The sequence below is a fragment of the Thamnophis sirtalis genome, unplaced genomic scaffold (assembly GCF_051295495.1).
Source record: "Thamnophis sirtalis isolate CommonGarterSnake01/CBP01778 unplaced genomic scaffold, rThaSir2_p1.2 scaffold_13, whole genome shotgun sequence".
In the NCBI taxonomy this organism is placed as follows: domain Eukaryota; kingdom Metazoa; phylum Chordata; class Lepidosauria; order Squamata; family Natricidae; genus Thamnophis; species Thamnophis sirtalis.
Genome location: NW_028261393.1, coordinates 54,112,685 through 54,135,128, shown reverse-complemented (window position 1 = coordinate 54,135,128; position 22,444 = coordinate 54,112,685). Strand labels below are relative to the sequence as shown.

General features: G+C 55.7%; 1 protein-coding gene across 1 annotated transcript; it reads left to right on the top strand.

The window, feature by feature from the left end:
* Positions 1 to 16,021: 16,021 nt before the first annotated feature.
* On the top strand, positions 16,022 to 21,478 carry GJB1 (gap junction protein beta 1). Its single transcript, XM_087727154.1, has 2 exons — positions 16,022 to 16,139; positions 20,223 to 21,478. Exon 2 carries the CDS (start codon positions 20,235 to 20,237, stop codon positions 21,072 to 21,074), a length of 840 nt encoding a protein of 279 aa, XP_087583280.1. The 5' UTR covers positions 16,022 to 16,139; positions 20,223 to 20,234; the 3' UTR covers positions 21,075 to 21,478.
* Positions 21,479 to 22,444: the final 966 nt, after the last annotated feature.

Genomic DNA, 22,444 nt, shown 5'->3' with positions numbered 1-22,444 from the left:
GGGCAGACCCATTCCAGAGCCTTCTAGCTCCCACTTTGCGTGGGCCAAGGCCTCCCAACCACGGCCAATCCTGCCTCACCAGTCAGGAAGGGGCTCCAAGAAAAGCCTGCAAATGCCAAATGTGCCCCCACCCCAAAAGGGGCTTTCAGGGAGTCATTGCTGAACGATCCCCAGACACCACCGGCTTAGCAAGAGGCACCTGTTGCGTTCCAGGATGAGACCCCCCCCATCATTCTATAGGAGGCCAGCCGCTGGAGGGAACACCTGGGGGGGGCTCTGCCAGGCTATTCTCCGCTGCTCTCCCCTCCCCATCTGCACTGCTTCCGACCCTCAGAAATGCCCCCCACCCCCAAGCAGCCTCTGGTTGAGAAGGATGTTTGATCCAGCCATCTCCTCGGCCTTCCATGCCCTCCTTGGAATTTCCCTTACCTTACCTCCCCCCACCCAGGTGAATACAATAGCAATAGCAGTTAGACTTATATACCGCTTCATAGGGCTTTCGGCCCTCTCTAAGCGGTTTACAGAGTCAGCATATCGCCCCCAACAACAATCCGGGTCCTCATTTTACCCACCTCGGAAGGATGGAAGGCTGAGTCAACCTTTGAGCCGGTGAGATTTGAACAGCCGAACTGCTGAACTGCAGTCAGCTGAAGTGGCCTGCAGTGCTGCACTCTAACCACTGCGCCACCTCGGCTCATCAATACAGAGGGCCAGGCTAACCTGGGGTCTTCCTCCGCAGAAGCAGCATAGAAAAAGGCTTGGAATAAAGGAACCAAATCAGTCAGCCCCCCCCCCCCCAGCCCCCTCCTCCTGTCCTGGCCTTTCTATTCAAGTGTCACGGGAGGGGGGGGGCTCCTGGTGTGTCTTCCTGCAGCTGGGCAGATGCTCCAGTAGGGATAGTGAAGGAGGCTGGAAGCTAGTCCAGCGGGAGTGGGTGGGCTACCAGTTCCCGGCTCAGGTGATCAGGAAGCCTCCCCAGGACCCCCTCCCCCCAATAATACAGTGCAGCATCTCCCACCCTCCGTCACAGCTTCTGCCTGCCTGAGAAGCCTCCATGCCCTGGCAGTTTGCAGACAAATTGGGTGGAGGGGGGAGGAAGTGGGGGGAAAAGCTGCTTCCAGCAGAAGGCATAAGCGATCAACCCCAACATGGGCTGGAGAGTGCAGGCAGCCATCCGGGATTCTTCTCCATGGCAACCACGGGGGTTTGCAGAATGCTGGTTCGATCCCCCCCCCTCCTCTCCAAGTGTCCTGCAATGATGGTGCACCTGTGTGTGTGTGTGGGGGGGGGTAATGCAAGGACTGTCTATGCACGATCACTGTTCCCCCCAAAAAAATTGGTTAACAAACTTCCGTTGTCTCAATTGGATGGAGGGGGTTGCAGTCCCGAGTTTCCTCCAATCACTCAAACCGATTCAAGCCAGCCTCGAGAGTTATGGCCGGCATGAATGAGGGAGCACATGAAAAAGGGTGGAGGGGGGGGGAGGAAGGAAGGAGGAGCAGGCTTCATTTGCAATTCATCAGCACAAAACATGGGCACAACACACACACACAGGCACAGGTTTTCACCCTGCAGATTAATCTGTGCTTCAGCCCTTCAGCGCTCTCTGCAAAATCTCAGGGTCACCTTGCTTGCCAAGACAGGGGGGGCTGGTGGGGGGGGCTATTTCCTCTCACTCAGCACCTGGAAGAGACTTTTGCCGTTGCTGCAGAAGGTTGTGGGGAAACGGAGCCGGGAAGTGACCGGGGGGATGTGTCCTGGCTCAAGGGCCGTATTTGTGGCTGGCTTCAGGCTGCCCTTGCCAAAGAGGAATTGGCATTTTGCCCCTTTCGCTTTGGATAAGGGGAGCTGTGACCGCTGGATGCTTTTGCCCCCCTCCCTTCTCCCTCCGATCAAGGCAGGATGAAGACAGACAATCGGGCCTGCAGGAGGGGGTTGAATGCCCCAAGCCAGCAAGAGGCCAGTTTTGCACTGCTTGGGGCAATGCTTGGGGTGTCTGGATCTCAGAAATGGCTCTTCTGGGCCCCATCAGGATGAGGTTCCACCTTCTGTTCTGGCGGCACCCCGTCCCCAGCAACTCCGCCGAGAAATAGAAAGAGAGAGAGAAAGAGAGAGAGGGAGGGGGGAGAAAGAGGGAGAGGGAGGGTGGGGGAGAGACTCAAGAAAACAAACCAATGCAGGTTCACCCCACCCACTTCGAAGGCAAGTCTGAAGGCTTCCCTCCCCCCCCCCCTTAGCAGCTCCTGGGCAGGCAGAGAGTGAAGATGAAGGTGCTGGGACTTTCCTTTTCTAAGCATTTGGGAGGGGGAGCAGAGTGCCCCTCCCATCCTGGCTTTCATCATCAGGGCTGGGGAGCTGGAGAGGCTGATCTGCAGATTCAGGGGAGGGGGGACTCTGTCCACCTCCTAAAGAAGCTGGGTACTTGAGAGACCGCCTCCTGCCAATTACCTCCTCGCGACCCATTAGATCACATAGATTGGGCCTCCTCGATCGCATAGATTGGGCCTCCTCCGAGTTCCATCCGCCAGTCAGTGTCGACTGGCAACTACGCGGAGGAGAGCCTTTTCAGTAGTAGCTCCGACCCTTTGGAACGATCTCCCCGTGGAGATTCGTACCCTCACCACCCTCCAGACCTTCCGCACAGCCCTCAAGACCTGGCTATCCCGTCAGGCCTGGGGTTAAAGATTATAATCCATCCCCACCCGAATGATGAATGTTGCTTTATTCTTTTAATTATGAATTGTCCTATATGTCATTGTATGTTTCCCCTTCCTACATAAGTTGTAAGCCGCCCTGAGTCCCCTCAGGGAAAAGGGCGGCCTATAAATAAACTTAAATGAAATGAATGAACCAGGATTGACACCCCCCCCCCCCCCCCGTCAGTGTTTGCATTAGTCACACCGAAATCCCTTTCTTTCCTCTTTGAATTGCATCTATTAGAGCAGGGGGTGTCCAAACTTGAGAACTTTAACTTGTGGACTTCAATTTCTGGAAGTTGACGTCCACGAGTCTTAAAGTTCCCAAGTTTGGAAACCCCTGTATTAGAGCCATTGAGATCGCAAATGACTGCGTGAAATGGGATTCTCCCAGTCATCATTCGCTCCCCTGGGAGAGGCGGAGGCCGGAGCGGAGGGGCGCCAACCCCCCAGCCGAGCCGGGCAGAGGCCGCATCCTGCCCAGCCACGCCAGCCCACCGGGGGCTCCTTGCCTTAAATCGCCCCAACCCCACCCCGGTGCTCCCAGGTGACTACAACTCCCATCGTCCTCAGCCCCGCAGGGCTTCTGCGGGCGGAGGTCCCTTTAAAAGAGGCAGCCCGAGCATGTGCAGAATGTCTCCGCTCGGGACTCCTGCGCCGGCTCGGCAGCCCAGCCCGACCCGGCCGGGCACATCCCCCCATGGCCTCCCCGCGAGCGCTGGGCTTGTGCTGCGCCCCCCCGGCCGTAGGCGAGCTGGGCTCTCCGGCACCGGCGGCGGGGCTGTTGCGCCTCTCCCGGCAGCTGCCGCCCTGGCCCGAGCTGGCCCTCGGCAGCTCCGCGCTGGGACTGCTGGCCGGCGCGCTGCTGGCCGCGCTCCGCAGGCGCCCGCGCCACCGCTGCAGCGGCTCTTGCCGGGTCTCCGCCGGGCGCGGCTGGGCTCCGGGCAAGGCGCTGCGGGCAGCCGCGCTCCTGGGCAACTTCCTGGGCACGGCGGGTGAGAGATGGGCAGCAGCTGGGATGGCCCTCGCCCTCCGCCCGCTCAGCACCTCCCGCCCCGCCGGAGCAAACGGGGAGGCAGTGAACGAGTCCGGGCGCATTCCCGGCTCTGCTGCCCCCGAATTTTGGGGGCTTCTGGGGTGGGCTGGGGGCCGCTTGCAGGGCGGGGGAGGAGGCCTCCCTGTGCCCAGAGACCCTCCGGCATGATAAAGAGCAGCCCCCACCTTCCCAAGGCCCGCTGAGCACAAGCCACGGACCCCCCCTCCCAAAATTACTCTTCAGCTGCAACTTGGAGAGAAAATTATTGCATAAGGATGGAATAATTATTTTAACCAAGTTTATTTCGTTGTAATTACATCTAAATGGAATCAGTTTTCCATTTTGGTCCTAGTAGAAATAACCTCAGTACAGAGGCCAAAGGTGGCTTCTGCAGGGCGGGGGAGAAATAATACACCCCCACCCCACCCCAAACCATTCTGGCCTGGCCTGGCCCCTAACCGTCTCTCCCTCTTCTTGCAGGGATCCTGGCCCGCTCTGTGCTCTGGCTGGCTGCTCCTTTGGGCTCCGTGCCTCCCCTCTGCCGCCTGATTGTGGTACGTGGTACGTAGGGCAGAGAGGAGCAGCCTGGCTGGTGCTTCAGCCTCCATTAAGGGTGCCTGAGCTCACACACACACCCCGCACGCCCCCCCCCTCCTAGCCAACACCTTCAGCTGACTGTTATCTGCAGTTCGGCGGTTCTAATCTCACCGGCTCAAGGTTGACTCAGCCTTCCATCCTTCTGAGGTGGGTGAAATGAGGACCCAGACTGTGGGGGGCGATATGCTGACTCTGTAAACCGCTTAGAGAGGGCTGAAAGCCCTATGAAGCGGTATATAAGTCTAACTGCTATTGCTACTACTGCTACTTTTGGGAGGCTGAAATTGTCATTCAATGGAAGAGCCAAAGCAACCTGACACCCCCACCCCCTCCTGCTCTCTTCCCAGGGACCTTCGGGTCCTGACGGCCCCCCCTCCAACATTGACACCCCTCCCCAACATTGACACCCCTCCCCCATTTTAAGGCCAGAGGGTCAGCCTCCTCGTGGCCTTCTGGAAACTGGCCAGGGTCATCACCCAAGAAGAAGAGAAAACCATTTGCGGCATGCTCCAAAGGAGCAGACATTGGCCCTCCCCCCTCTGCCAGCCCCCCCCCACTAACATTCCCTTCTCTCCCTCCAGGTTGGGTGCAGTTTGGTTTCTCCTCCCACTTCTGGGCTCTCTTCTGCTACTCTCTGGAAGCCGCCTTGCTGCTCCAGAACCCTACCAGCCACAGGTATGAAGGGATGGAGCTCTGCAGCGGATTTAGAGTGGTGGAGGGGGAGGAGATGTTCTGATGGGGATCTTGGGGCTGACAGCAGCCCTCCCCCCTCACCTGGAAGGGCTCAGGTGGGAGGGGCCCCTGAGGAGAGCTCTGGTGCCCCTCGTGCTCCCTTGGCTGTCCTTGCACAATGCTTGCAAGGTGCGTTTGTGTGCGTGCGTGTATATGCACTTCCCCACTTGCAGGGAGCCCCCCTCTGAATCCCCAAGCCTGGGTACTTGAGAGACCGCCTGCTGCCAATTACCTCCAATAGACCCATTAGAGCCCACAGATTAGGCCTCCTCCGAATTCCATCTACCGGCCAATGCCGTTTGGCTACTACCCGGAGGAGGGCCTTCTCTGTGGCTGCCCCGGCCCTCTGGAACGATCTCCCCGTGGAAATTCGGACTATCACCACCCTTCAGGCTTTCCGCAAAGCCCTTAAAACCTGGCTGTTCCGACAGGCCTGGGGCTGATGAGTTCCTCGCCCCCGCTCGAATTGTGTGGTTGTTGACTGATTTTAAATTGTTGTAGTTGTTTGTCCGTTGTCTTTCCTCCATGTTTGTATTCCCCCCCACCTTACTTTGTTTTTTTTTTAATAAAAAATAGTTTTTATTAAACATTATTACCTTTAAAAACAGAAAGAAAAAGACAAGAAAAGACAAAACATACATAATAATATAAAGTAAATATACAGCCTTTTGTATTCCCCCCCACCTTACTTTGGTTTGTGAGCCGCCCTGAGTCCCTCTGGGAATAGGGCGGCATAGAAATGCAATAAATCAAATCAAATCAAATCAAGCGAGACGGAAGCTGACGAAGGCCTCCCAGTGACCAGGAGGGTGACTCTGTCTTCCTGACCAGGTCCTTGACCCTGTACGGCCTCCTCTGCTGGGGGCTGCCGTCCGTCCAGGTCCTCCTTGGTCTTCTGCTCCTGCTGCAGCCCCAGGACACAGAGTAAGCGCCCTCCTCCCACCCACCCCCTGAACAAGCCTTTTCAAAAAGGGCACCTGGTAGGGGGAAAGGGGTCTGGGAGGTTTCAACCCCAAAGGGGGCTGAGCAGGAGGGTCCAGGGAGTAAGGGGCAAATGGGCGGATGCTGCCCGAGACCAGAGGGTCCTGTGGTTTACGAAAGCGGGATACAGAAGGACCTGATTCCCTGGGATCTGCCCTCTTGCTCGCTTGGCAGCCGAACGCCGTGTGCTGGCACTAACCTGTCGGGCACCTCTGGACTGCCAGCCAGCTGCCAACTTCTGTCCGGCTTCGGCTGCTCCTTAAAACCTTGCGGGAATCCCCTTCCCATCGCCCCTCCTGCCACTTCCAGGGCCAAAATTCAGAGGACAAGGAGCACGAGCCGAAAAAAGTCGGCCTTGGGTTGTTTGGTTTTGAATGAGCCGAGGTGGCGCAGTGGTTAGGGTTCAGTACTGCAGGCCACTGACTGTTATCTGCAGTTCGGCGGTTCTAATCTCACCGGCTCAAGGTTGACTCAGCCTTCCATCCTTCCGAGGTGGGTGAAATGAGGACCCAGACTGTGGGGGCGATATGCTGACTCTGTAAACCGCTTAGAGAGGGCTGAAAGCCCTATGAAGCGGTATATAAGTCTAACTGGGAAGGAAGGAGAGAAGGAGAGAAGAAAGGAGGGAGGGAAGGAAGGAAGGAAGGAGGGAAGGAAGGAGGGAATGTAGGAGAGAAGGAAGGGGGGAAGGAAGGAGGGAAGGAAGGGGGAAAGGAAGGAGAGAAGGAGGGAAGGAAGGAAGGAGGAAAGGAAGGAGGGAAGGAGAGAAGGAGGGAAGGGGGAAGGAGGGAGGGAAGGAAGGAGGGAAGGAAGGGGAGTAGGAGAGAAGAAACGAGGGAAGGAAAGAGGGAGGGAGGGAAGAAGAAGTAGGACCGTTGTAAGATAAGATGGATCTATGGGATGGTAGGAAAGCAATTTTCAAGTATATTGTCAACTGTAGGGAAAAAATTGTTATAAATACATATTATTAATAACAGTTATGAGATCATATAATTGTGAATGCATAGATGAAGTTGATAAAATAAAAAATTGGGAAAGAAAAGAACAGATTAAAAAAAAAAAGTCTAACTGCTATTGCTAATTAGCGACGCCCTTATCCCAGCTGCAGCTCACACCACGGATTGGCCTGGATCCTGGAAACTGTGTGTTACGCCTCTAGCTTTGTGCCGCTCACCTTCGTTTTTTGGGAAGCCCTCTGCTCTTTTACAAAGCACTCCAGGCAGGTAAACCCTATTGCATTTATTTCCGTGTTCATCCATTGATGGTTTGCCGATAGGTGATACCAATCGAAGCTCTGGGGTTTTATAGAATAGAATAGAATAGAATAGAATAGAATAGAATAGAATAGAATAGAATAGAATAGAATAGAATAGAATTTTATTATTTGTATGCCACCCTTCTCCGGGAGGACTCAGGGTGGCGAACAATTCAAAAGGGGGAAAAGGGGAACATAAAAACGAAATACAAATAATAAAAATAGGCAACAGTCGCACAACCATACAAGTCGAGAGGGGAGGGAACTCATCACCCCCAGGCCTGCCGGCAAAGCCAGGTTTTGACGGCTTTTCGGAAGGCCTGGAGAGAGGTGAGGGTCCGAATCCCTGCGGGGAGTTCATTCCAGAGGGCTGGAGCTGCCACAGAGAAGGCCCTCCCCCGGGTAATAGCCAGATGGCATTGGCTGGTAGATGGCACCCGGAGGAGGCCAACCTGTGAGATCTAATGGGTCTGTGGGAGGTAATTGGCAGCAGGCGCTCTCTCAAGTAGACAAACCACGATGAAAACCAGCGGGACTCTGCCCTCTGGCAGCCCCCACCAGCCGTAGCCTCCCTTATCACACTTCTAACCAGGCAGCTCCTCCGATGAGCTAAGACCGTGATGGCAAACCTATGGAAAGCAGAGGCCACAGGTGGCACGCAGTGCCATCTCTGAGGGCATGCGAGCCGTTGCCCTCGGTCAGCTGCAGCGCGCATGTGTGCAGCGGCCAGCTGGTTTTCGGCCTTCGAAGGGCCTCCGGAGGGCCGGGAGAGGCTGTCTTTGCCCTCCCCAGCTTGCAGGAAAGCCTCTGATGCTTGGGGAGGGCGAAAAATGGGGCTACCGGAAGTTTGGAAACGGTCCGTTTCCGGCTTCCAGAGGGCCTCGGGGGGGGGGGGGGGCACAGGAGGCTGTTTTTGCCCTCCCCAGCCTTCAGGGGTCTTGTGCACATGTATAGGGCCGCATGGGGGAGGGATAGAATTATGGGTGTGGGCACGCCCGCTTTTGGCACCCGAGCCAAAAAAAGATTACGCATCTCTGAGCTAAGAGAAGGAGTGCCTGTTCCAAACACCCTTTTGGGATGAAAGCCTGCTTCAGACTGGGAGGCGAAGAGCCCTGCCTGTGTCTGGAGGGCTCCCCTGGAGGGAGGCCTGCCCCGCGGGCCCTTCAGAGCCTGGAGAAGAGAGACGGTCTGGAGTTTTTCACCAAAGAAAGGCAATGCCAGGCCTGAGTTGCAGCTCGCCCGCCTGGGCTGCTTTTGCAGGGTGGAGGGCCAGGCTGTGCCCCAGGCGCTCCCTGGGTCCCCCTTTGGGCAGGGCGTTCCTCTCTGCCAGAGGGCAGCTGGGCAGCGACAGGGCCTCTGTGGGGCCCCGGAGGGTGGTGCTGAGCCTGGACGGCTTTTCTTCCCCCAGTGCCAGCTCTCCTGCGGAGGGGACGGGGAATGCAGACGGCCGGAGAATGGCACCAGCAGCAGGAGCTGCGCCGGAGATTCATGAGCGTCATGGTGGCCTTTGCTGCTTGGTATTCTCTCTATTCCGTTTATGAAGCACCCTCTTCGCGCAGTCTGTGCCCTTCCCTGGCACGGCAGATGCCAGGCCACACACAGGAAGGAGTCCCAATCACAGCATGCATATATATATATATTTAAAGTCACAACCCCTGGTATGCCCAAATATGGGAGGAAGATCACACTTCCATTCTTTAAATATATACCTTTCACCCTGGCCTGGCTGATAAGGAGTCGAGTTCTGTAGCTCAATGGTTAACACATCTGCCTAAGAGGCAATAGAGCACAGGTTATGTGACCAAGGGTATGGCTAGCTGATGAGAGCTAAATAGCTTGAAATAGATCTATACTAGTCTCCCTTTATTTATTTATCAGCACAAATATAACACAAAATGTGTAACAAAGGCAACAGTAAAAAAATATTGGGTTTCTGCCTGGATGGTCTCTTGTGACGAGCCGAAGGACAGAGAATGGAAGTAGTGATCTTCCTCCCATATTTGGGCATACCAGGGGTTGTGAGTTTAAATATATACCTTTCACCCTGGCCTGGCTGATAAGGAGTCGAGCTCTGTAGCTCAGTGGTTAACACATCTGCCTAAGAGGCAATACAGCACAGGCTCAATTCCCAGTAAGGGTATGGCTAGCTGATGAGAGCTAAATAGCTTGAAATAGATCTATACTAGTCTCCCTTTATTTATTTATCAGCACAAATATAAATATATATATATATATACACACACACACACACACACGCAGCTTCAGCTTGCCAAGGCCCTGGATTGTCTCCAAACATTGGGGCCCTGCTGGGATGGGGGTGGGTCTCTCTCTCCAGGGCCCCTCAGTTCTTCCAGAGGAACCATTCTGTGGGAGCTGCAAAGGGCCTCTCGGTGGGGCCGCTGAGGGTGCCAGGACCTGCCCTTGTGCCCCTAACCCTAACCCTGGAGCTTCTTCCCTGGCCGGAAGCTTTCTGGACTAACAGATTCAAAACAAATCATCAACCAGCTCCCAGCATCTCAGTGAGCCTTGGGGTTGCAAGAGCACACGAGGACCCCTCCTCCTCCCCCCTGCCCCCCGTGAGGCCAGGCCCCAAATTAAGTGGGGTTTGGTTAAAAAAACACTCTTTTATTTTTCAGCTGGCTGGCAAATGTCCTGCATGAGATGCTCTTGCTGCTGCTGGAATTGGAGCCTTGGGGGAGATGGGGCACCGGAGAGCTGCTGCCTGGGGCGGCCCTCACCTGCTGGGCAGTTATGGTGGGTTAGGGGGGTGTCCCGTGTGAGAGCAGGACCTCGTTCTGTAAATGCCCAGCCTTGCCCAGAACTGCTCCCTCCTGTTCCAGAGACGTCCGTTTCTTTAGAGGGCCTTTCCAAATCTGGGATGGCGCCTTTGGGTTGCTCATTGCAGCCAAGACAGCTTGGAAGGGGTCTCTTCCAAGAGGGTCTCTTCTCTCGGGCATTTTGCACTTCCACCACTCGGATGGGGGGGGGTCTGCCTTCCCAAGCTCTCCTCTTCTTTTCTCCTCCAAAAAGTTGCAGAATTTTGGATAAAAATATGGTGGATTATGCAAAATGTTCTTAAAAAAAGGATAAAGTTTACCCCTCAGTTATTCTTGTTAGGTATAATTTACTGATTGTACAGTTGTAGAGATTAACCTGATTTTGCATTTAATAACCGCAGCTAGACTGCTGGTGGCGCAATACTGGAAGAAGGAAGATTTGCCTACTATTCAAGAATGGACATTAAAAGTAACAAACTTAGCAGAGATGGCTAAAATATCAGCATATCTCAAGGACCATTCAAACGAGAGATATAAACTGGAGTGGAGAGGATGGATTGACTATACTCAAAATAAATATGGGACTAAGAAATTCCAGATAGCTTATGACTGAAGAAACAAGGAATGATATAATTTGTTTAGAGTTAGCCTAGCAAGGAGGAGTTAAAGCTCAAATGAAAGACGATTTTAACTTTTTTTTTAAAGTTTATTTTAGAATGATTTATACCCTGTATTGGTTCTGGGAAGTTGGGAGGGGGGAAGGTTGGGGTGGGGTTTGGGGGGGAGGGAAGTAAATATTTGTAAAAGTTTTGTTTTAAAAATTCTCATTAAAAAAAAAGTTGCAGAATTTTCATGGTTCTGCCAAGAGATTGGGGAATGGGTTGGCCAAGCCAGTGAGCCAAGCCGCACAGCGGGACGGGGGAACCCAGTCCGTGTTTCTGTCCGTTGAGGGTCTTCTCTTCTTGCTCCTCTTCCCAGATGATCTTAAACCCTCTTTCTGGAGCCCTGCTGATCCTGGCCTTTTCGTCCTGGAAAAGCAGGTGGTGTGCCAGGAAACAGGCCCCCGCTTGGAGACCCCGGGTGGAAAATCCCGGGGGGTGGCCCGAAGGAGAGTGGCCCTGCCCCGGAACCTGCCTTAGAGGGCCGGATGGAGCCGGGACCCCTGGAGGTGTCCAGCCTCTTGGTCTCCTTTGGGAGCAGCACTTCGCTGGGTGAGTTGAAGGGCCTGCGTTCAGGGTCCTGTTGATGCTGGGGGGGGTCGAGTGGGGGGAAGAGAAGGAAGGCACAAATGGCAGAAGGACCCAGCCTCCCTGGGGGGGCTTTGCTAGGAACCTTCCTTTCCTGGGCACAGAGCCCTCATGCAGCCCCCCACCACACCCGTTCCTTCCTTCCAGACTTCCTCTGCGAAGGGGTTGGGGGCTGCCCTTTCCAGCCTCATGAGCAAAGCTGCCATGAAGACTCGACCCCACCGGTCAGCTTCTGCTCCTGCTCCAAGGACGGCACTTGGGCTGGGTCTGCCAAGGGGGGCGAAGGACGCTGCACCCCACCAGCCTGTCCAGCTGCCCCCATCCACGGAGGGCCGGTCTTCCCCATCTCTCCTGGGGTTCAAGCCAGCTGGGAAGAGGCCGGGGCCCAGCTGTGTCGGAAGCCAAGTTCCCTCCAATGAAGAAACGCTATAAAAAAAAAGAGGGGGGGGGTATCCTTAAAGAACGGGAGTCTGGAATTTTGAAAGGCCCATATCCATGGCACGTTGTCCCCTAACCCAATTTGAGCCTTGCATGGATGTAGCCGGGAGAGGAGGGGGGGTGTTTCCTTCAGCCCGGCTTCAGCTCCCCATGCTAAGTGGGCCCTGCAGAGATCAGACAGATGAGCCTAAGCTGGGAAAGCCAACACAGAGGCTGTTACAAAGGTTGTAAAGCAAGCCAGGACCCTCTTTATGACCTGGTGGTGGTGGGAGGCTGGCCAGAGTCAGCCAGTAGTAAAACAGCTCATGGGATCTGCAGAAACCGGGAGGGAAAAACCCTTTGGGATTTCCACAGCAGCTCTCTTTTCGGAGGAAGATTATTTTTTTCTGAAGAACAAAATGTAAGATGTTAATTTTTAACTCCGGAAAGTTTATTTGACCTGCCAGCAGAAACTCCGAACATTGGAACAATTCAGAATCATTGATTGTCTGGTAAAAGTTTGCAAAGGGCTGATAAAAATCTGAGTGCTCAGGGAGCACTAGTGCTGCTTCGATCCGTGGAAAAAGAGAATTACGCTGCAATAAAATGAATAGAAAACCAAATGTTTGTAAACATGTAAAAGAAACTTTTTTTTTTTTTGCTGAAGAAGGCAACTTCTGCCTCATCTGCCCAGGAGTGGCATTAACTTCCCTACCGGTTCGCAAATGTGAGCACACACCACGTCTGAGCATGCGCTCCACCTTCCGCGCATGTATTTTGCCTTAAAAAAAAAGGGCCTAAATGGGATTAGATTAGATTTATTAAATTTCTATGCTGCCCTTTTCCCCCGAAGGGGACTCAGGGCGGCTCACAACTCGAACCGGGGAGGGGGATACAAACAAGAGATTTAAAAAACAACAGCATAACAATATATAATTTAAAACTCACAACAGTCATACCATTCGAGACGGGGGCAGCAGCTCTTTAGCCCCAGGCCTGTCGGAACAGCCAGGTTTTGAGGGCTTTGCAGAAGGCCTGGAGGGTGGTGAGGGTTCGAATTTCCACGGGGAGTTCGTTCCAGAGGGTCGGAGCAGCCACAGAGAAGGCTCTCCTCCGGGTAGTCGCCAGTCGGCACTGGCCGGCGGATGGAATTCGGAGGAGGCCTAATCTGTGGGATCTAATCGGTCTAGTGGAGGTGATTGGCAGCAGGCGGTCTCTCAAGTACCCAGGTCCAATACCATGAAGGGCTTTATAAGTGACGACTAGCGCCTTGAAGCGTATCCGGAGACCAATAGGCAGCCAGTGCAGCTCGCGGAGGATAGGTGTTGGGATGCCATAGAGCCGCGGCGGGTGGGCAGAATTCCGCTACCGATTTTGGCGAACCGGTCAGGACCACCAGAATACCACTTCTGCACCTGCCTCTTCAAGTTCTGGTTAAAAAATCTAAAACCCCAAAGACAATCGATTCTCGACCTTCTGTCTGATCCCTGCTCTCACCCAAGTAAACCGGTGAATTTGGCAGCCCTGGGAGAAGAGGTCAGGTCCATTCTGGATTTGGTAAATGGCTCAAGAGCGGGAATGCAACGAAGAAACAAAACCCGAGTTTTTACAATACTGGCAAACGTTGCAATGACGGTGTTTCCAAATAGACCCCAGACCTAGTTAAGCTTAGTTGGAGCGAGTGAAGAAGAAGTAGCTGAGAGTCGTGGAAACCACCAGTTTTATTTGCACCGCTGACATCCAGAGCAGATCCTTAAACCTGGTAAACGGATCTTTTAAAAGAACAATCCTGCGTGGGGAAAACGGGTGGAGAGGACACCCAAAGTGAAACGTCCCAGGTGGGCTGGACCCATTGGTCCTTTTAAGTGGGGAAAAAGTGATTGATTGATTGATAGATGGTGTTCATAAATTGCCAGCTTCAACCAAGGGGACTCCGGGTGGTTTACAACATCCAGGCTGAGTGTGTAAAGTCAGTGGAAGAGCGGACGGAGAGAAACCCACCAACTCGTCCAGAGTCCGAGCTTCCCGGAAGAGGAGAACCTCCGGGATTGGCTCGGACGGTGACATCTGCGTCCTCTGAGGAAGAGCAAAGTGCTAGCAAGAAGGGATTGTTGCTTGAAGGAAGAGTTAGGCTCCTATACAGTCTTGGACTGAGCCTAAAGAAATTTCTCAAAACGGCAGGAATTCCCAGGCGAGGCGTGGCGGAGGGAGCAGTGCCTACCGCTGGATGGGGGATTCTGGGAATTGACGTTCACACGTCTTAAAAGTTGCCAAGGTTTAGGACGGCTGGCCAACAGGCTCCGTGAAACGTCTGCCCTTCTTGCACCAACAAAAGAGGGATATGTTTGTGTAGGGAGGGTGCAAAGCAAGGGGAATTGGGGGTCTTGGACTTGATTTGCAGGGCGCCTGGAGAGAGGAAATCTGTTCCTTCCGGCGTGCTGGGTTGGGACAGGTTTCGCCTCTGCCTGCCTTGCTCATCGCCTCTTGCCGGCCTCCCGCTCTCCTGGGCGTTGTCCTTCTTGGGAATCCACGAGTCACAGTACTCCATCACCCCTCATGCCCACACCCATGCTACGCAATCCTAGGCAGGCCCCGGCCTTGGCTGGCTGCTAAACTTTCCCTCTGTTCCTTTGTGGACAAAGGCTGAGCTGTACCAGGGACCCAAGCGATAAGATTCTTGCTAACAATCACCTGGCCCTACCCTGCCTGTTTAATCAGGGAAATGCCATGCCCACCTTGATGCCCCAGAGGAAGGCAGGGCACGGGCTTGGCCCGGGCATCTCCAAGAGTGCAGCTCCTTGGTGATACAGGGATCATACATGGAACTCGATTCTCCTTGGCTAGGGGAGGGGGAGGGGTGAACACCCAAGAGTTGCACCACCCTGAGTGGCCCTTCAGCCCCTCCCATGCCTGGCACATGCCCCCCTAATAGCCAAGGCTATTCAGAGAGTCATGGCGATGGTTTCCCCAGTTGCAATGTATGGCTGTGAAAGCTGGACCATAGGAAGCTGAGCGCCAAAGGATGGAGGCCTTTGAACTCTGGTGCTGGAGAAGACTCCTGCATTGAGTCCCTTGGACTGCAAGGTCTTCCAACTGGTCAGTCCTAGAGGAGATCAACCCTGACTGCTCTTTAGAAAGCCAGATCCTGAAGAGGAAACTCAAAGGCTTTGGCCACCTAATGAGAAGGAAGGACTCCCTGGAGAAGAGCCTCATGCTGGGAACGATGGAGGGCAAAAGAAAGAAGGGGATGGCAGAGAAGGAGGTGGCTGGATGGAGTCATGGAAGCAGTAGGCGTGAGCTTCAATGGACTCCGGGAGATGGTAGAGGACAGGAAGACATGGACCTGTTGTCCATGGGGTCGCGATGGACCAGACATGACTTTGCAACTAACTATTCAGAGAGGGCATTTAGGAATCCCAAAGGAGGCATGCTTAGAGAGACAGGTTGGCTTGGGCAAAGCAGAACCCTGGCATTAAGACTTAACAGGCAGAGCGGGCTCTGAGCAGCGGGCACTGTGGCCAGAATGCCCCTTACGCAGACAGAGACCCCGCCTGTCCTTGCAACAGCTCTGGAAGTCCACCCGGCAGGGAACGCCCAGGGTTTGTTGCCCTGGCTTTCAAGAAACTGCTCCAGCCCGTCTTCATCCTAGTCAGCACAGGGCAGCTTTGCCCCCACCCCTCAGTGCTGCTGACGTGCGCTGGGCTGCCTTGCAAGGGTTGGCGGGGGCCCTTGGAAAGAGCGCCCGAGTGCGCAAGTTAATGTTTACAAGATTACAACAAGCGACTTTTGCAGGTCATGGAAACTCTGGAAAACACATGGTGCGACTCGCACAATGTGGATCCCCGCAAACAGCTGGTTGCAGAAGGCGCCGAGGTGGGCAGCAGGAAAGCGCCCCCTCAGGGGGAAGAGTCCAGCGCCAGGACCTGGGACAGCTTCACAGGTCGAGGGTCAAGGCTGGGCAGCCTGCTGCTGGCTGGGAGCAGGGCAGTGGCTGGCACTTTCCCCCTTGGGGTGTGTGGGGCTGGGGTCTTTTTGAGCCACAATGAAGCCCTTTCTGAGTTTCCCACGGCTGTTTTTGTGAGCTTCTCGCGTAAGAGCAGCAAGAAAAACGGTAGCCGTTCTGATCGGGGCTGGGAAGTGGCAGCCTCTGCCCAGGGGAGCCCAAGCCAAGGAGGGACCCCGGAAGGTGGATTCTGTTCCAAAGAACATTTGGGGCCCAAGTGTGGAGTTGGATGTCCCTTTGTGGGCCTTTAGTCATCTGTGAGGAAACGCCACCAAGGGGGAGGATGTGCCAAGAGAAGGGGGTGGGTCTGTCCCTGGGTATAAAACTCTCGGTCCGGTTGGCGTAACTCCCTCAAATCAAGAGAGGCTGCTCAGCACCCCCTCCTCTGGCTGTGACAGGTGAGCCTGGGATGAGAAGTGGTGGTGGTGGGGTGTTTCAGAAGGCAGGGTGGCCGCGAGAGGGGTGGGCTTTGGGGGGCCGCTTCTCGCTCAGTGGAAGATCCAGAACTTCACGATCAAGTGGCTCTGTTGCTTCACCTTTGAGCTTTCTACTTGCAGCCTTTCTTAGTGGCAAAGGTTGAATTGTTTTCTCAAGCCGTCTAGAAATTAAGCAATTCAGCCAGCTGTTTGGAAGGAAGGGAGGAAGGAAGGGAGGGAGAGAGGGAGGGCAGAACGAAGGAAGGAAAGAAGGGAGGAAGGAAGGAAAGAAGGAAGGAAAGGGAGGAGGGAGGAAGGAAATAAAGAAAGGAGGAAAGGCGGAATGAAAGAAGAGGGAGGAAGGGAGGGAAGAAGGAAGGGTGGAAGGAAGAAAAGGAGGGAGGGAGGAAGGGAAGGAAGGAAAGGAGGAAAGGCGGAATGAAAGAAGGAGGAAGGTAGGAAAGAAGGAAAGAAGGGAGGGAGAGTGGGAAGAAGGAAGGGTGGAAAGAAGGAAAGGAGGGAGGGAGGAAGGAAAGAAAGGAGGCAAGGTGGAATGCAAGAAGAGGGAGGAAGGGAGGAAAGGATGGGAGGAAGGAAGGAAAGAAGGAAAGGGAGGAGGGAGGAAGGAAAGAAAGAAAGGCGGAATGAAAGAAGAGGAAGGAAGGTAGGAAAGAAGGAAAGAAGGGAGGGAGAGTGGGAAGAAGGAAGGGTGGAAAGAAGGAAAGGAGGGAGGGAGGAAGGAAAGGGAGGAAGGAAAGAAAGGAGGCAAAGCGGAATGCAAGAAGAGGAAGGAAAGGATGGAAGGAAGGGAGGAAAGAAGGAAGGAAAGGAGGGAGCAGGAAAGGCTCTTCTTATCAAAGCAGATTTCAAAAGTCCCAGGAACCCCCCCCCCCCTGCTCCTCAGTCTTGCTGAGCTGCTCTGATCAACCCTGGGAGTCTTGGGGGGGGGGGTCTTTTCCCTGGTCTGTCCTAACAGTGGTGGCCAAAGGGGCTTCAGGGCCTCGTTCCCCTGGTGTCTTCCCAGCAGGTGGTGGGGAAATGCGACCAGGCACCAAGAGGGGGGGGGTGCGCACACAACGTACCTTGGGCCATTACTTGGGGGGGGCTTCGAGGCCGACTCCTTGGAGAGGAAGGGTCTCCAGAAGCTCTTCCACAGAGGGGTGCAGTGGCTGCTCCCCGGCCCCCTCAGTCTCTGCCTCTGGCAGTAAGGCGCTCTGACGTTGGGAGCCCTTATCTTGGCCATCTCCCCACACCTACCTGTGCTGGCATCACTTTTATTTGCCTACCTCTGGCTCCTTGAGCAACAATGGGGCGCAGGCATCACAGAGGACGAAGCTGGCAACCCCAACCCCAACTCCAACAAAGGATCCACTCCATCGGCAAACAAAGCCGCTTCAGAAACAGAGGGCAGCTTTTCCTGGCGGCAGCCAGAGAAACAAGGTGAAGCCCATCCAGAGGCCGAGTGGCCCCACTGGCTTCCCAGCCCCAGCTTGGGGGGCGGCAAGGAAGGCCAGTTGAGTGCCAGGGCTGGGTTTTCCCCCCCGTCAAGCTTTTCCGGGGCCCCAGAAGCCCCTCATCGAGCGGCAGTTGCCAGATTGAGGCTCCCCATCAGCCGTGCCATGCTGGGCCTCCTTGGCTAATTTTCATTGTTCGGACCCTGTGTTGATCCCCCGCAATACCCAATGCCCGTTGTTCTCATGCCCCACCTGACTCTCTCCCCTGAAACCATGGGCAGAAAATGTGTTTTTCACCTGTTTACATTCGGATGTTCCCACCGTGTCTCCTGGCCCCCTCCCCCAAATCTCAGGAGCCGAGAACAGCAAGGGAGACCTTTGCTCTGGACGATCTCTGGCCCTCGATTTGTTTGTGCTGGCTTAATGGTTACCTTCTGTCTGCCAGCAGAATCGCCACCTTCTCCAGTGGGTTAGAGGCTGGGAAGGCTCCTCTGAGGAGCCACAAGCCCGCCACCCCGCCCCACCCGAAGTTTGTGGGTGCTGGGGACCACCCTCCTCGCTTGTGTTCCAACATAAACCCCAGTTGCCCTTGGGAGACCGAGGTGGCGCAAAGGACCTCCCACAGGCAGCCGCTGACCCCGGGCCCCTGCAGGCTGCCTGCGCGCGTGTGACGGCATGGAAGGCTGCGGGAGAATTCCGCCCCACTGGCGGGTGGGAAGGCAGCTTTTCCGTCTGGGGCTGTGGGGCCCGCGCTCCGGGCAGACGCAGAAAGGAAAGGGGCGTGCAGTGCATGTGCGTAGGGAAGGATGTTCTGGAACTGCGTCGGCCTTTTGAACTGAGGGTCGCTTTGTCTTCGGCCAGCCTCGGCACTGGATTCCGGCACTGACTTGGCACTCCGGAAGGAGATGCCAAGAACCTCCGTCTCTGCGGAACATGGTACGGCTGACGCCAAGCGGCGTCACGGCTGAGGCAACTGGCCAAGGTCCAGCATCTGGACCTTTGGCCCCGGGACAGCCAGTGGCCTCGGGCAGTTGCCAAATTGGGGGCCTTGGAGGGGAAAAGCCTACCTCCCCCCCCGCCCAGCAGGATCTTAAGGAACCTTCTGCCCCACGCGCAGCGAGTCTCTGCGGAGCAGGCTCCTGGCAGAGCGTGGGACCAGGTGCCGTGGCCGCTCGGGAAGGCTGGAATGGCACACACAGGGACTTTGTTTGGCCAGGGTGGGCGGAAGTCCTAACAGGCGGTCTGAATTCTAAAGTGTGTTGTTTGGTGGCCGATAAAGGGCTTATTGTATGCAAACTAGTTTATAAAGCAGCATATGACTTTCGCGAGATGGGCACAGTTTGCCGGAGGCCTGCGCCTGCAGAGGGAGCCTGCGGCTGCCTTGCAGAAACACCGTTTTCCACGGCAAGGAAAGGGCCAGTCGGGAGGTAAGGAATGAATGGACCGGCTGGGAGCTGACGGGGACTCGCAGGGAGGCTTGGGAAGGCGGCAAAGGTTGGGCATTGGGAGAAACCCATCAGAAGCCCATCTCTTTTGGCCTTATCCACCCTAATTTTGTGGGGCTCCTAGCAACAGGACATTGGTGATACCAGTCGGGCTTATCGTAAGTTCCCCAAAGCGTGCTACTCAATATTTTTAAAAATCTGTTTGTATTTCTGTTAACTGTTCATCAGCATGCCACTCCATGCAATGGCTGCGTTGGTGCAGCCGGTAAGGCTCTCTGTTGAATTTCTGAAGAAGGGAAAGACTCGGCAGGCAGTCCAGGGAGTGGCAGCACTCGGCTTCCGGAGAGTACCTAGAATGTGCCCCCTTCTCCAGGGCACGAGGGCACCCAAGCTGTAACTCTGACCCGTCTTGCAGGAAAGGCCCCGGAATCTCCATTTGGGGTCTCCGGAGGAAGGGGCAGGGCAAAAGCTGTGCTGGGCTACGGGGAGCATCTTGATCTCTGTCTCTCCCAGGGAAGGCTGCCCGCTTGCTCAGATCCATCCTCCGCTTCCAGCCTGGCCCAGCAGAGCTGCTTAGGCGTACAGGGCTGGGGTGTGCAGCCCTCACAGCAATGGGGGAGACCAGCCAGGGTGGCATCAGCCCCAGGAGCCTGTGAAGAAGAATGGAAGATTGTCACAGGCTCCTCTTTTTCTGCCAGAGGGACAGGGCCAAGTCCATGCCAGCCTTATGGATTTGGTGGGCGCTGCCAAAGGAAGCGGTGGGAAACTGCCAGCCCTTGTAGGTGTTGGCAGCGCCATTCTGACTGCAGCATCTTGCCAATCCATTCGTCGTGGTAGGCCGGGTCAAGAAAGAGAAGGGCGGGGGTGGCAGCAGGGGTCTCTTTCCGTTTGTCTCGGCATGACCGGCTGGCATGGGGGCTCAGGACAATCCTGGGGGCGGACGACACACGGACGCTTCGGAGAGCAGGGCTGCCAAGGGCTTCGGCGAGGAGAGCTCTAACCTTTGGCCTTATCACCACCAAGTGGTTTGAAGTAAAACGAGGTGGCTTAAAGGGGTGGCGATTGGGGGGTGGGAGATGGGGACAGTGGTTCTTTGCACTCCCCACCCAGAGAAACGTGCGGGAGAGATTGAGCCACTCTGACTAGTCCCGGCCCTTTTCTTTCAGGTCTGAGGTGCAATGAAGTGGGAAGGCTTCTACACCCTGGTCATCGGCGTGAACCGCCACTCCACTGCCATCGGCCGCATCTGGCTCTCCGTGGTGTTCATCTTCCGCATCATGGTGCTGGTGGTGGCGGCCGAGAGCGTCTGGGGCGACGAGCAGTCCTCCTTCACTTGCAACACCCAGCAGCCCGGCTGTAAGAACGTCTGCTACGATTACTACTTCCCCATCTCTCACATCCGGCTCTGGGCGCTGCAGCTCATCCTGGTGACCACACCGGCCCTGCTGGTGGCCATGCACGTAGCCTACCAGCAGCACCAGGAGAAGAAGTTCTTGGTGATGTCCGGCCACGGGGACACCAAGCACCTGGAGGAAGTCAAGAAGCACAAGATGCGCATTTCCGGCTCGCTCTGGTGGACCTACATCTTCAGCGTCCTCTTCCGCCTCCTCTTTGAAGCCGCCTTCATGTACATCTTCTACATGATCTATCCGGGGTACCAGATGATCCGCCTGGTCAAGTGCGATGTCTACCCCTGCCCCAACACCGTGGACTGCTTTGTCTCTCGGCCCACCGAGAAGACCATCTTCACCGTCTTCATGCTGGCCACCTCTGGCTTTTGCATTGTCCTCAACTTGGCCGAAATGGTCCTCCTGATCGTGCGAGCCTGCGCCCGTCGCGTCAACCGAAGCCACAACCCTTCCTCGGGGAAGGGCTCCTTCCTGGGGCACAAGCTCTCTTCGGAGTACAAGCAGAACGAAATCAACCAGCTGCTGACCGAGCACGACAGCTCCCTCAAGGACCTTCTCCGGCGGAACTCGGGGCTGCAGGAGAAGAGTGACCGGTGCTCGGCCTGCTAGAGGCTTCAGGCTGTCAGTGGGTTATTGGGCCCCGGCCTGATGGAGAGCAGAGGACTCTTCTGGTCGGCCAAGCTGCCCTGTCGCGGCACTGCCTCAAGCCCTTCTGGGGGAACTGGGCTGGGGCTTTTCCCTCACCCCTGCCGTCACCAGCTACCGTCTTTCACTTCCTTCCCGTCGGCTTACAGGCTCTGTAGAGTGTTTCTGGGGATTTTGCAGGCACCGGATCGGTCTGGGGAACGCCCTGGTTGCAGCTAGGTGAAGCCCACAGGCTGGTGGTCTGCAACGGGGGCTCCTGAAGGTCGCTGCAGGCCCTTTCCGGCCAGGAAATCCAATTGCAGCCCGGCTCGCCGGCTGCATTTTACTGTACCAAAGCAAGTCACAGTATTAAAACGATTTTGCAGGTCCTTCCTTCAGTGGTTTTTCTTTGGGCTTCCACGTCGGCAGACGAAAAGTTGCTTTAGCTGGAGAGGCCGACCTTCCTCCTCCGCTTGAATTCCTGGCCGGCCACCGTTTGCTGAAAAGTACGTCCGGAGGTGGGAGGAATCTCCCCTTCCCATCCCCAAGTCTGGATCCAGCCAAAGAACTCCTGCCAGGAGCCTAAGCAGAAGAGGGGGAGAGGGGGCTGAGGAAAGAGGCGGCAGCTGGCAGGACCCTTAGCCAGTTTGGGGGGGGGGGAGGCAAGCTGGCTTAGTCCAGGTGTCCCGACCTGCCAGCCGAAGGAGAGGCAGAGGGTTTTGCAGAGATGGGGCACAAGGGGCACGGCGGCAGATCAACCCGGCTTCCCTTTCTTTTGTGGGGCTGGTAGCTAAAGGCAAGACTCCTCCTCCCCCTGTAGGAGAGGCGTAAGGAGCCAGGCGCAGTAAAGGCGGAGGAAACCCTGCAATGGGAAAGGCAGCCAGGCAAAGCTCGGAGGGCACCCAAGGGCCACTGCTGGATGAGGGAAGGGCAGGGGCTCGGAGCCCCCACTGGGGCAATGGACGCTTGAAGGGCTCAGTTGAAATGGGGCAATCGGGGCAGTTGAGGCGGTCCGGACTCAGTCAAGTGGGTGAGCTGGCCCAACATCTCCCTGGCAGCTTTCCATGCTCCAGGGACTGTCCAGCTCCTTGTTGGGCTGCGCCCTGGCCTGAGACTATCCTCCTTCCCTTCTTGCCCAACCTTTGAGCGCCTCCTCGTCCCACATTCAGGCAGGAACAGGTGGAATTTCCATCTGGGGGAGAAACCCCACCTGCTCCGCAGCCACTGCCAGGTTGAGGCACAAGGGGCCTCTCCCACAAACACAGCGCCCGTGTTGAGTCCTCCGCCCAGGCTCGCTTCTCTTCAGCTGGGGCCTAAAAGCAGATCGCCTTTCCTTGCTGTGTTCCGGCTGCCCT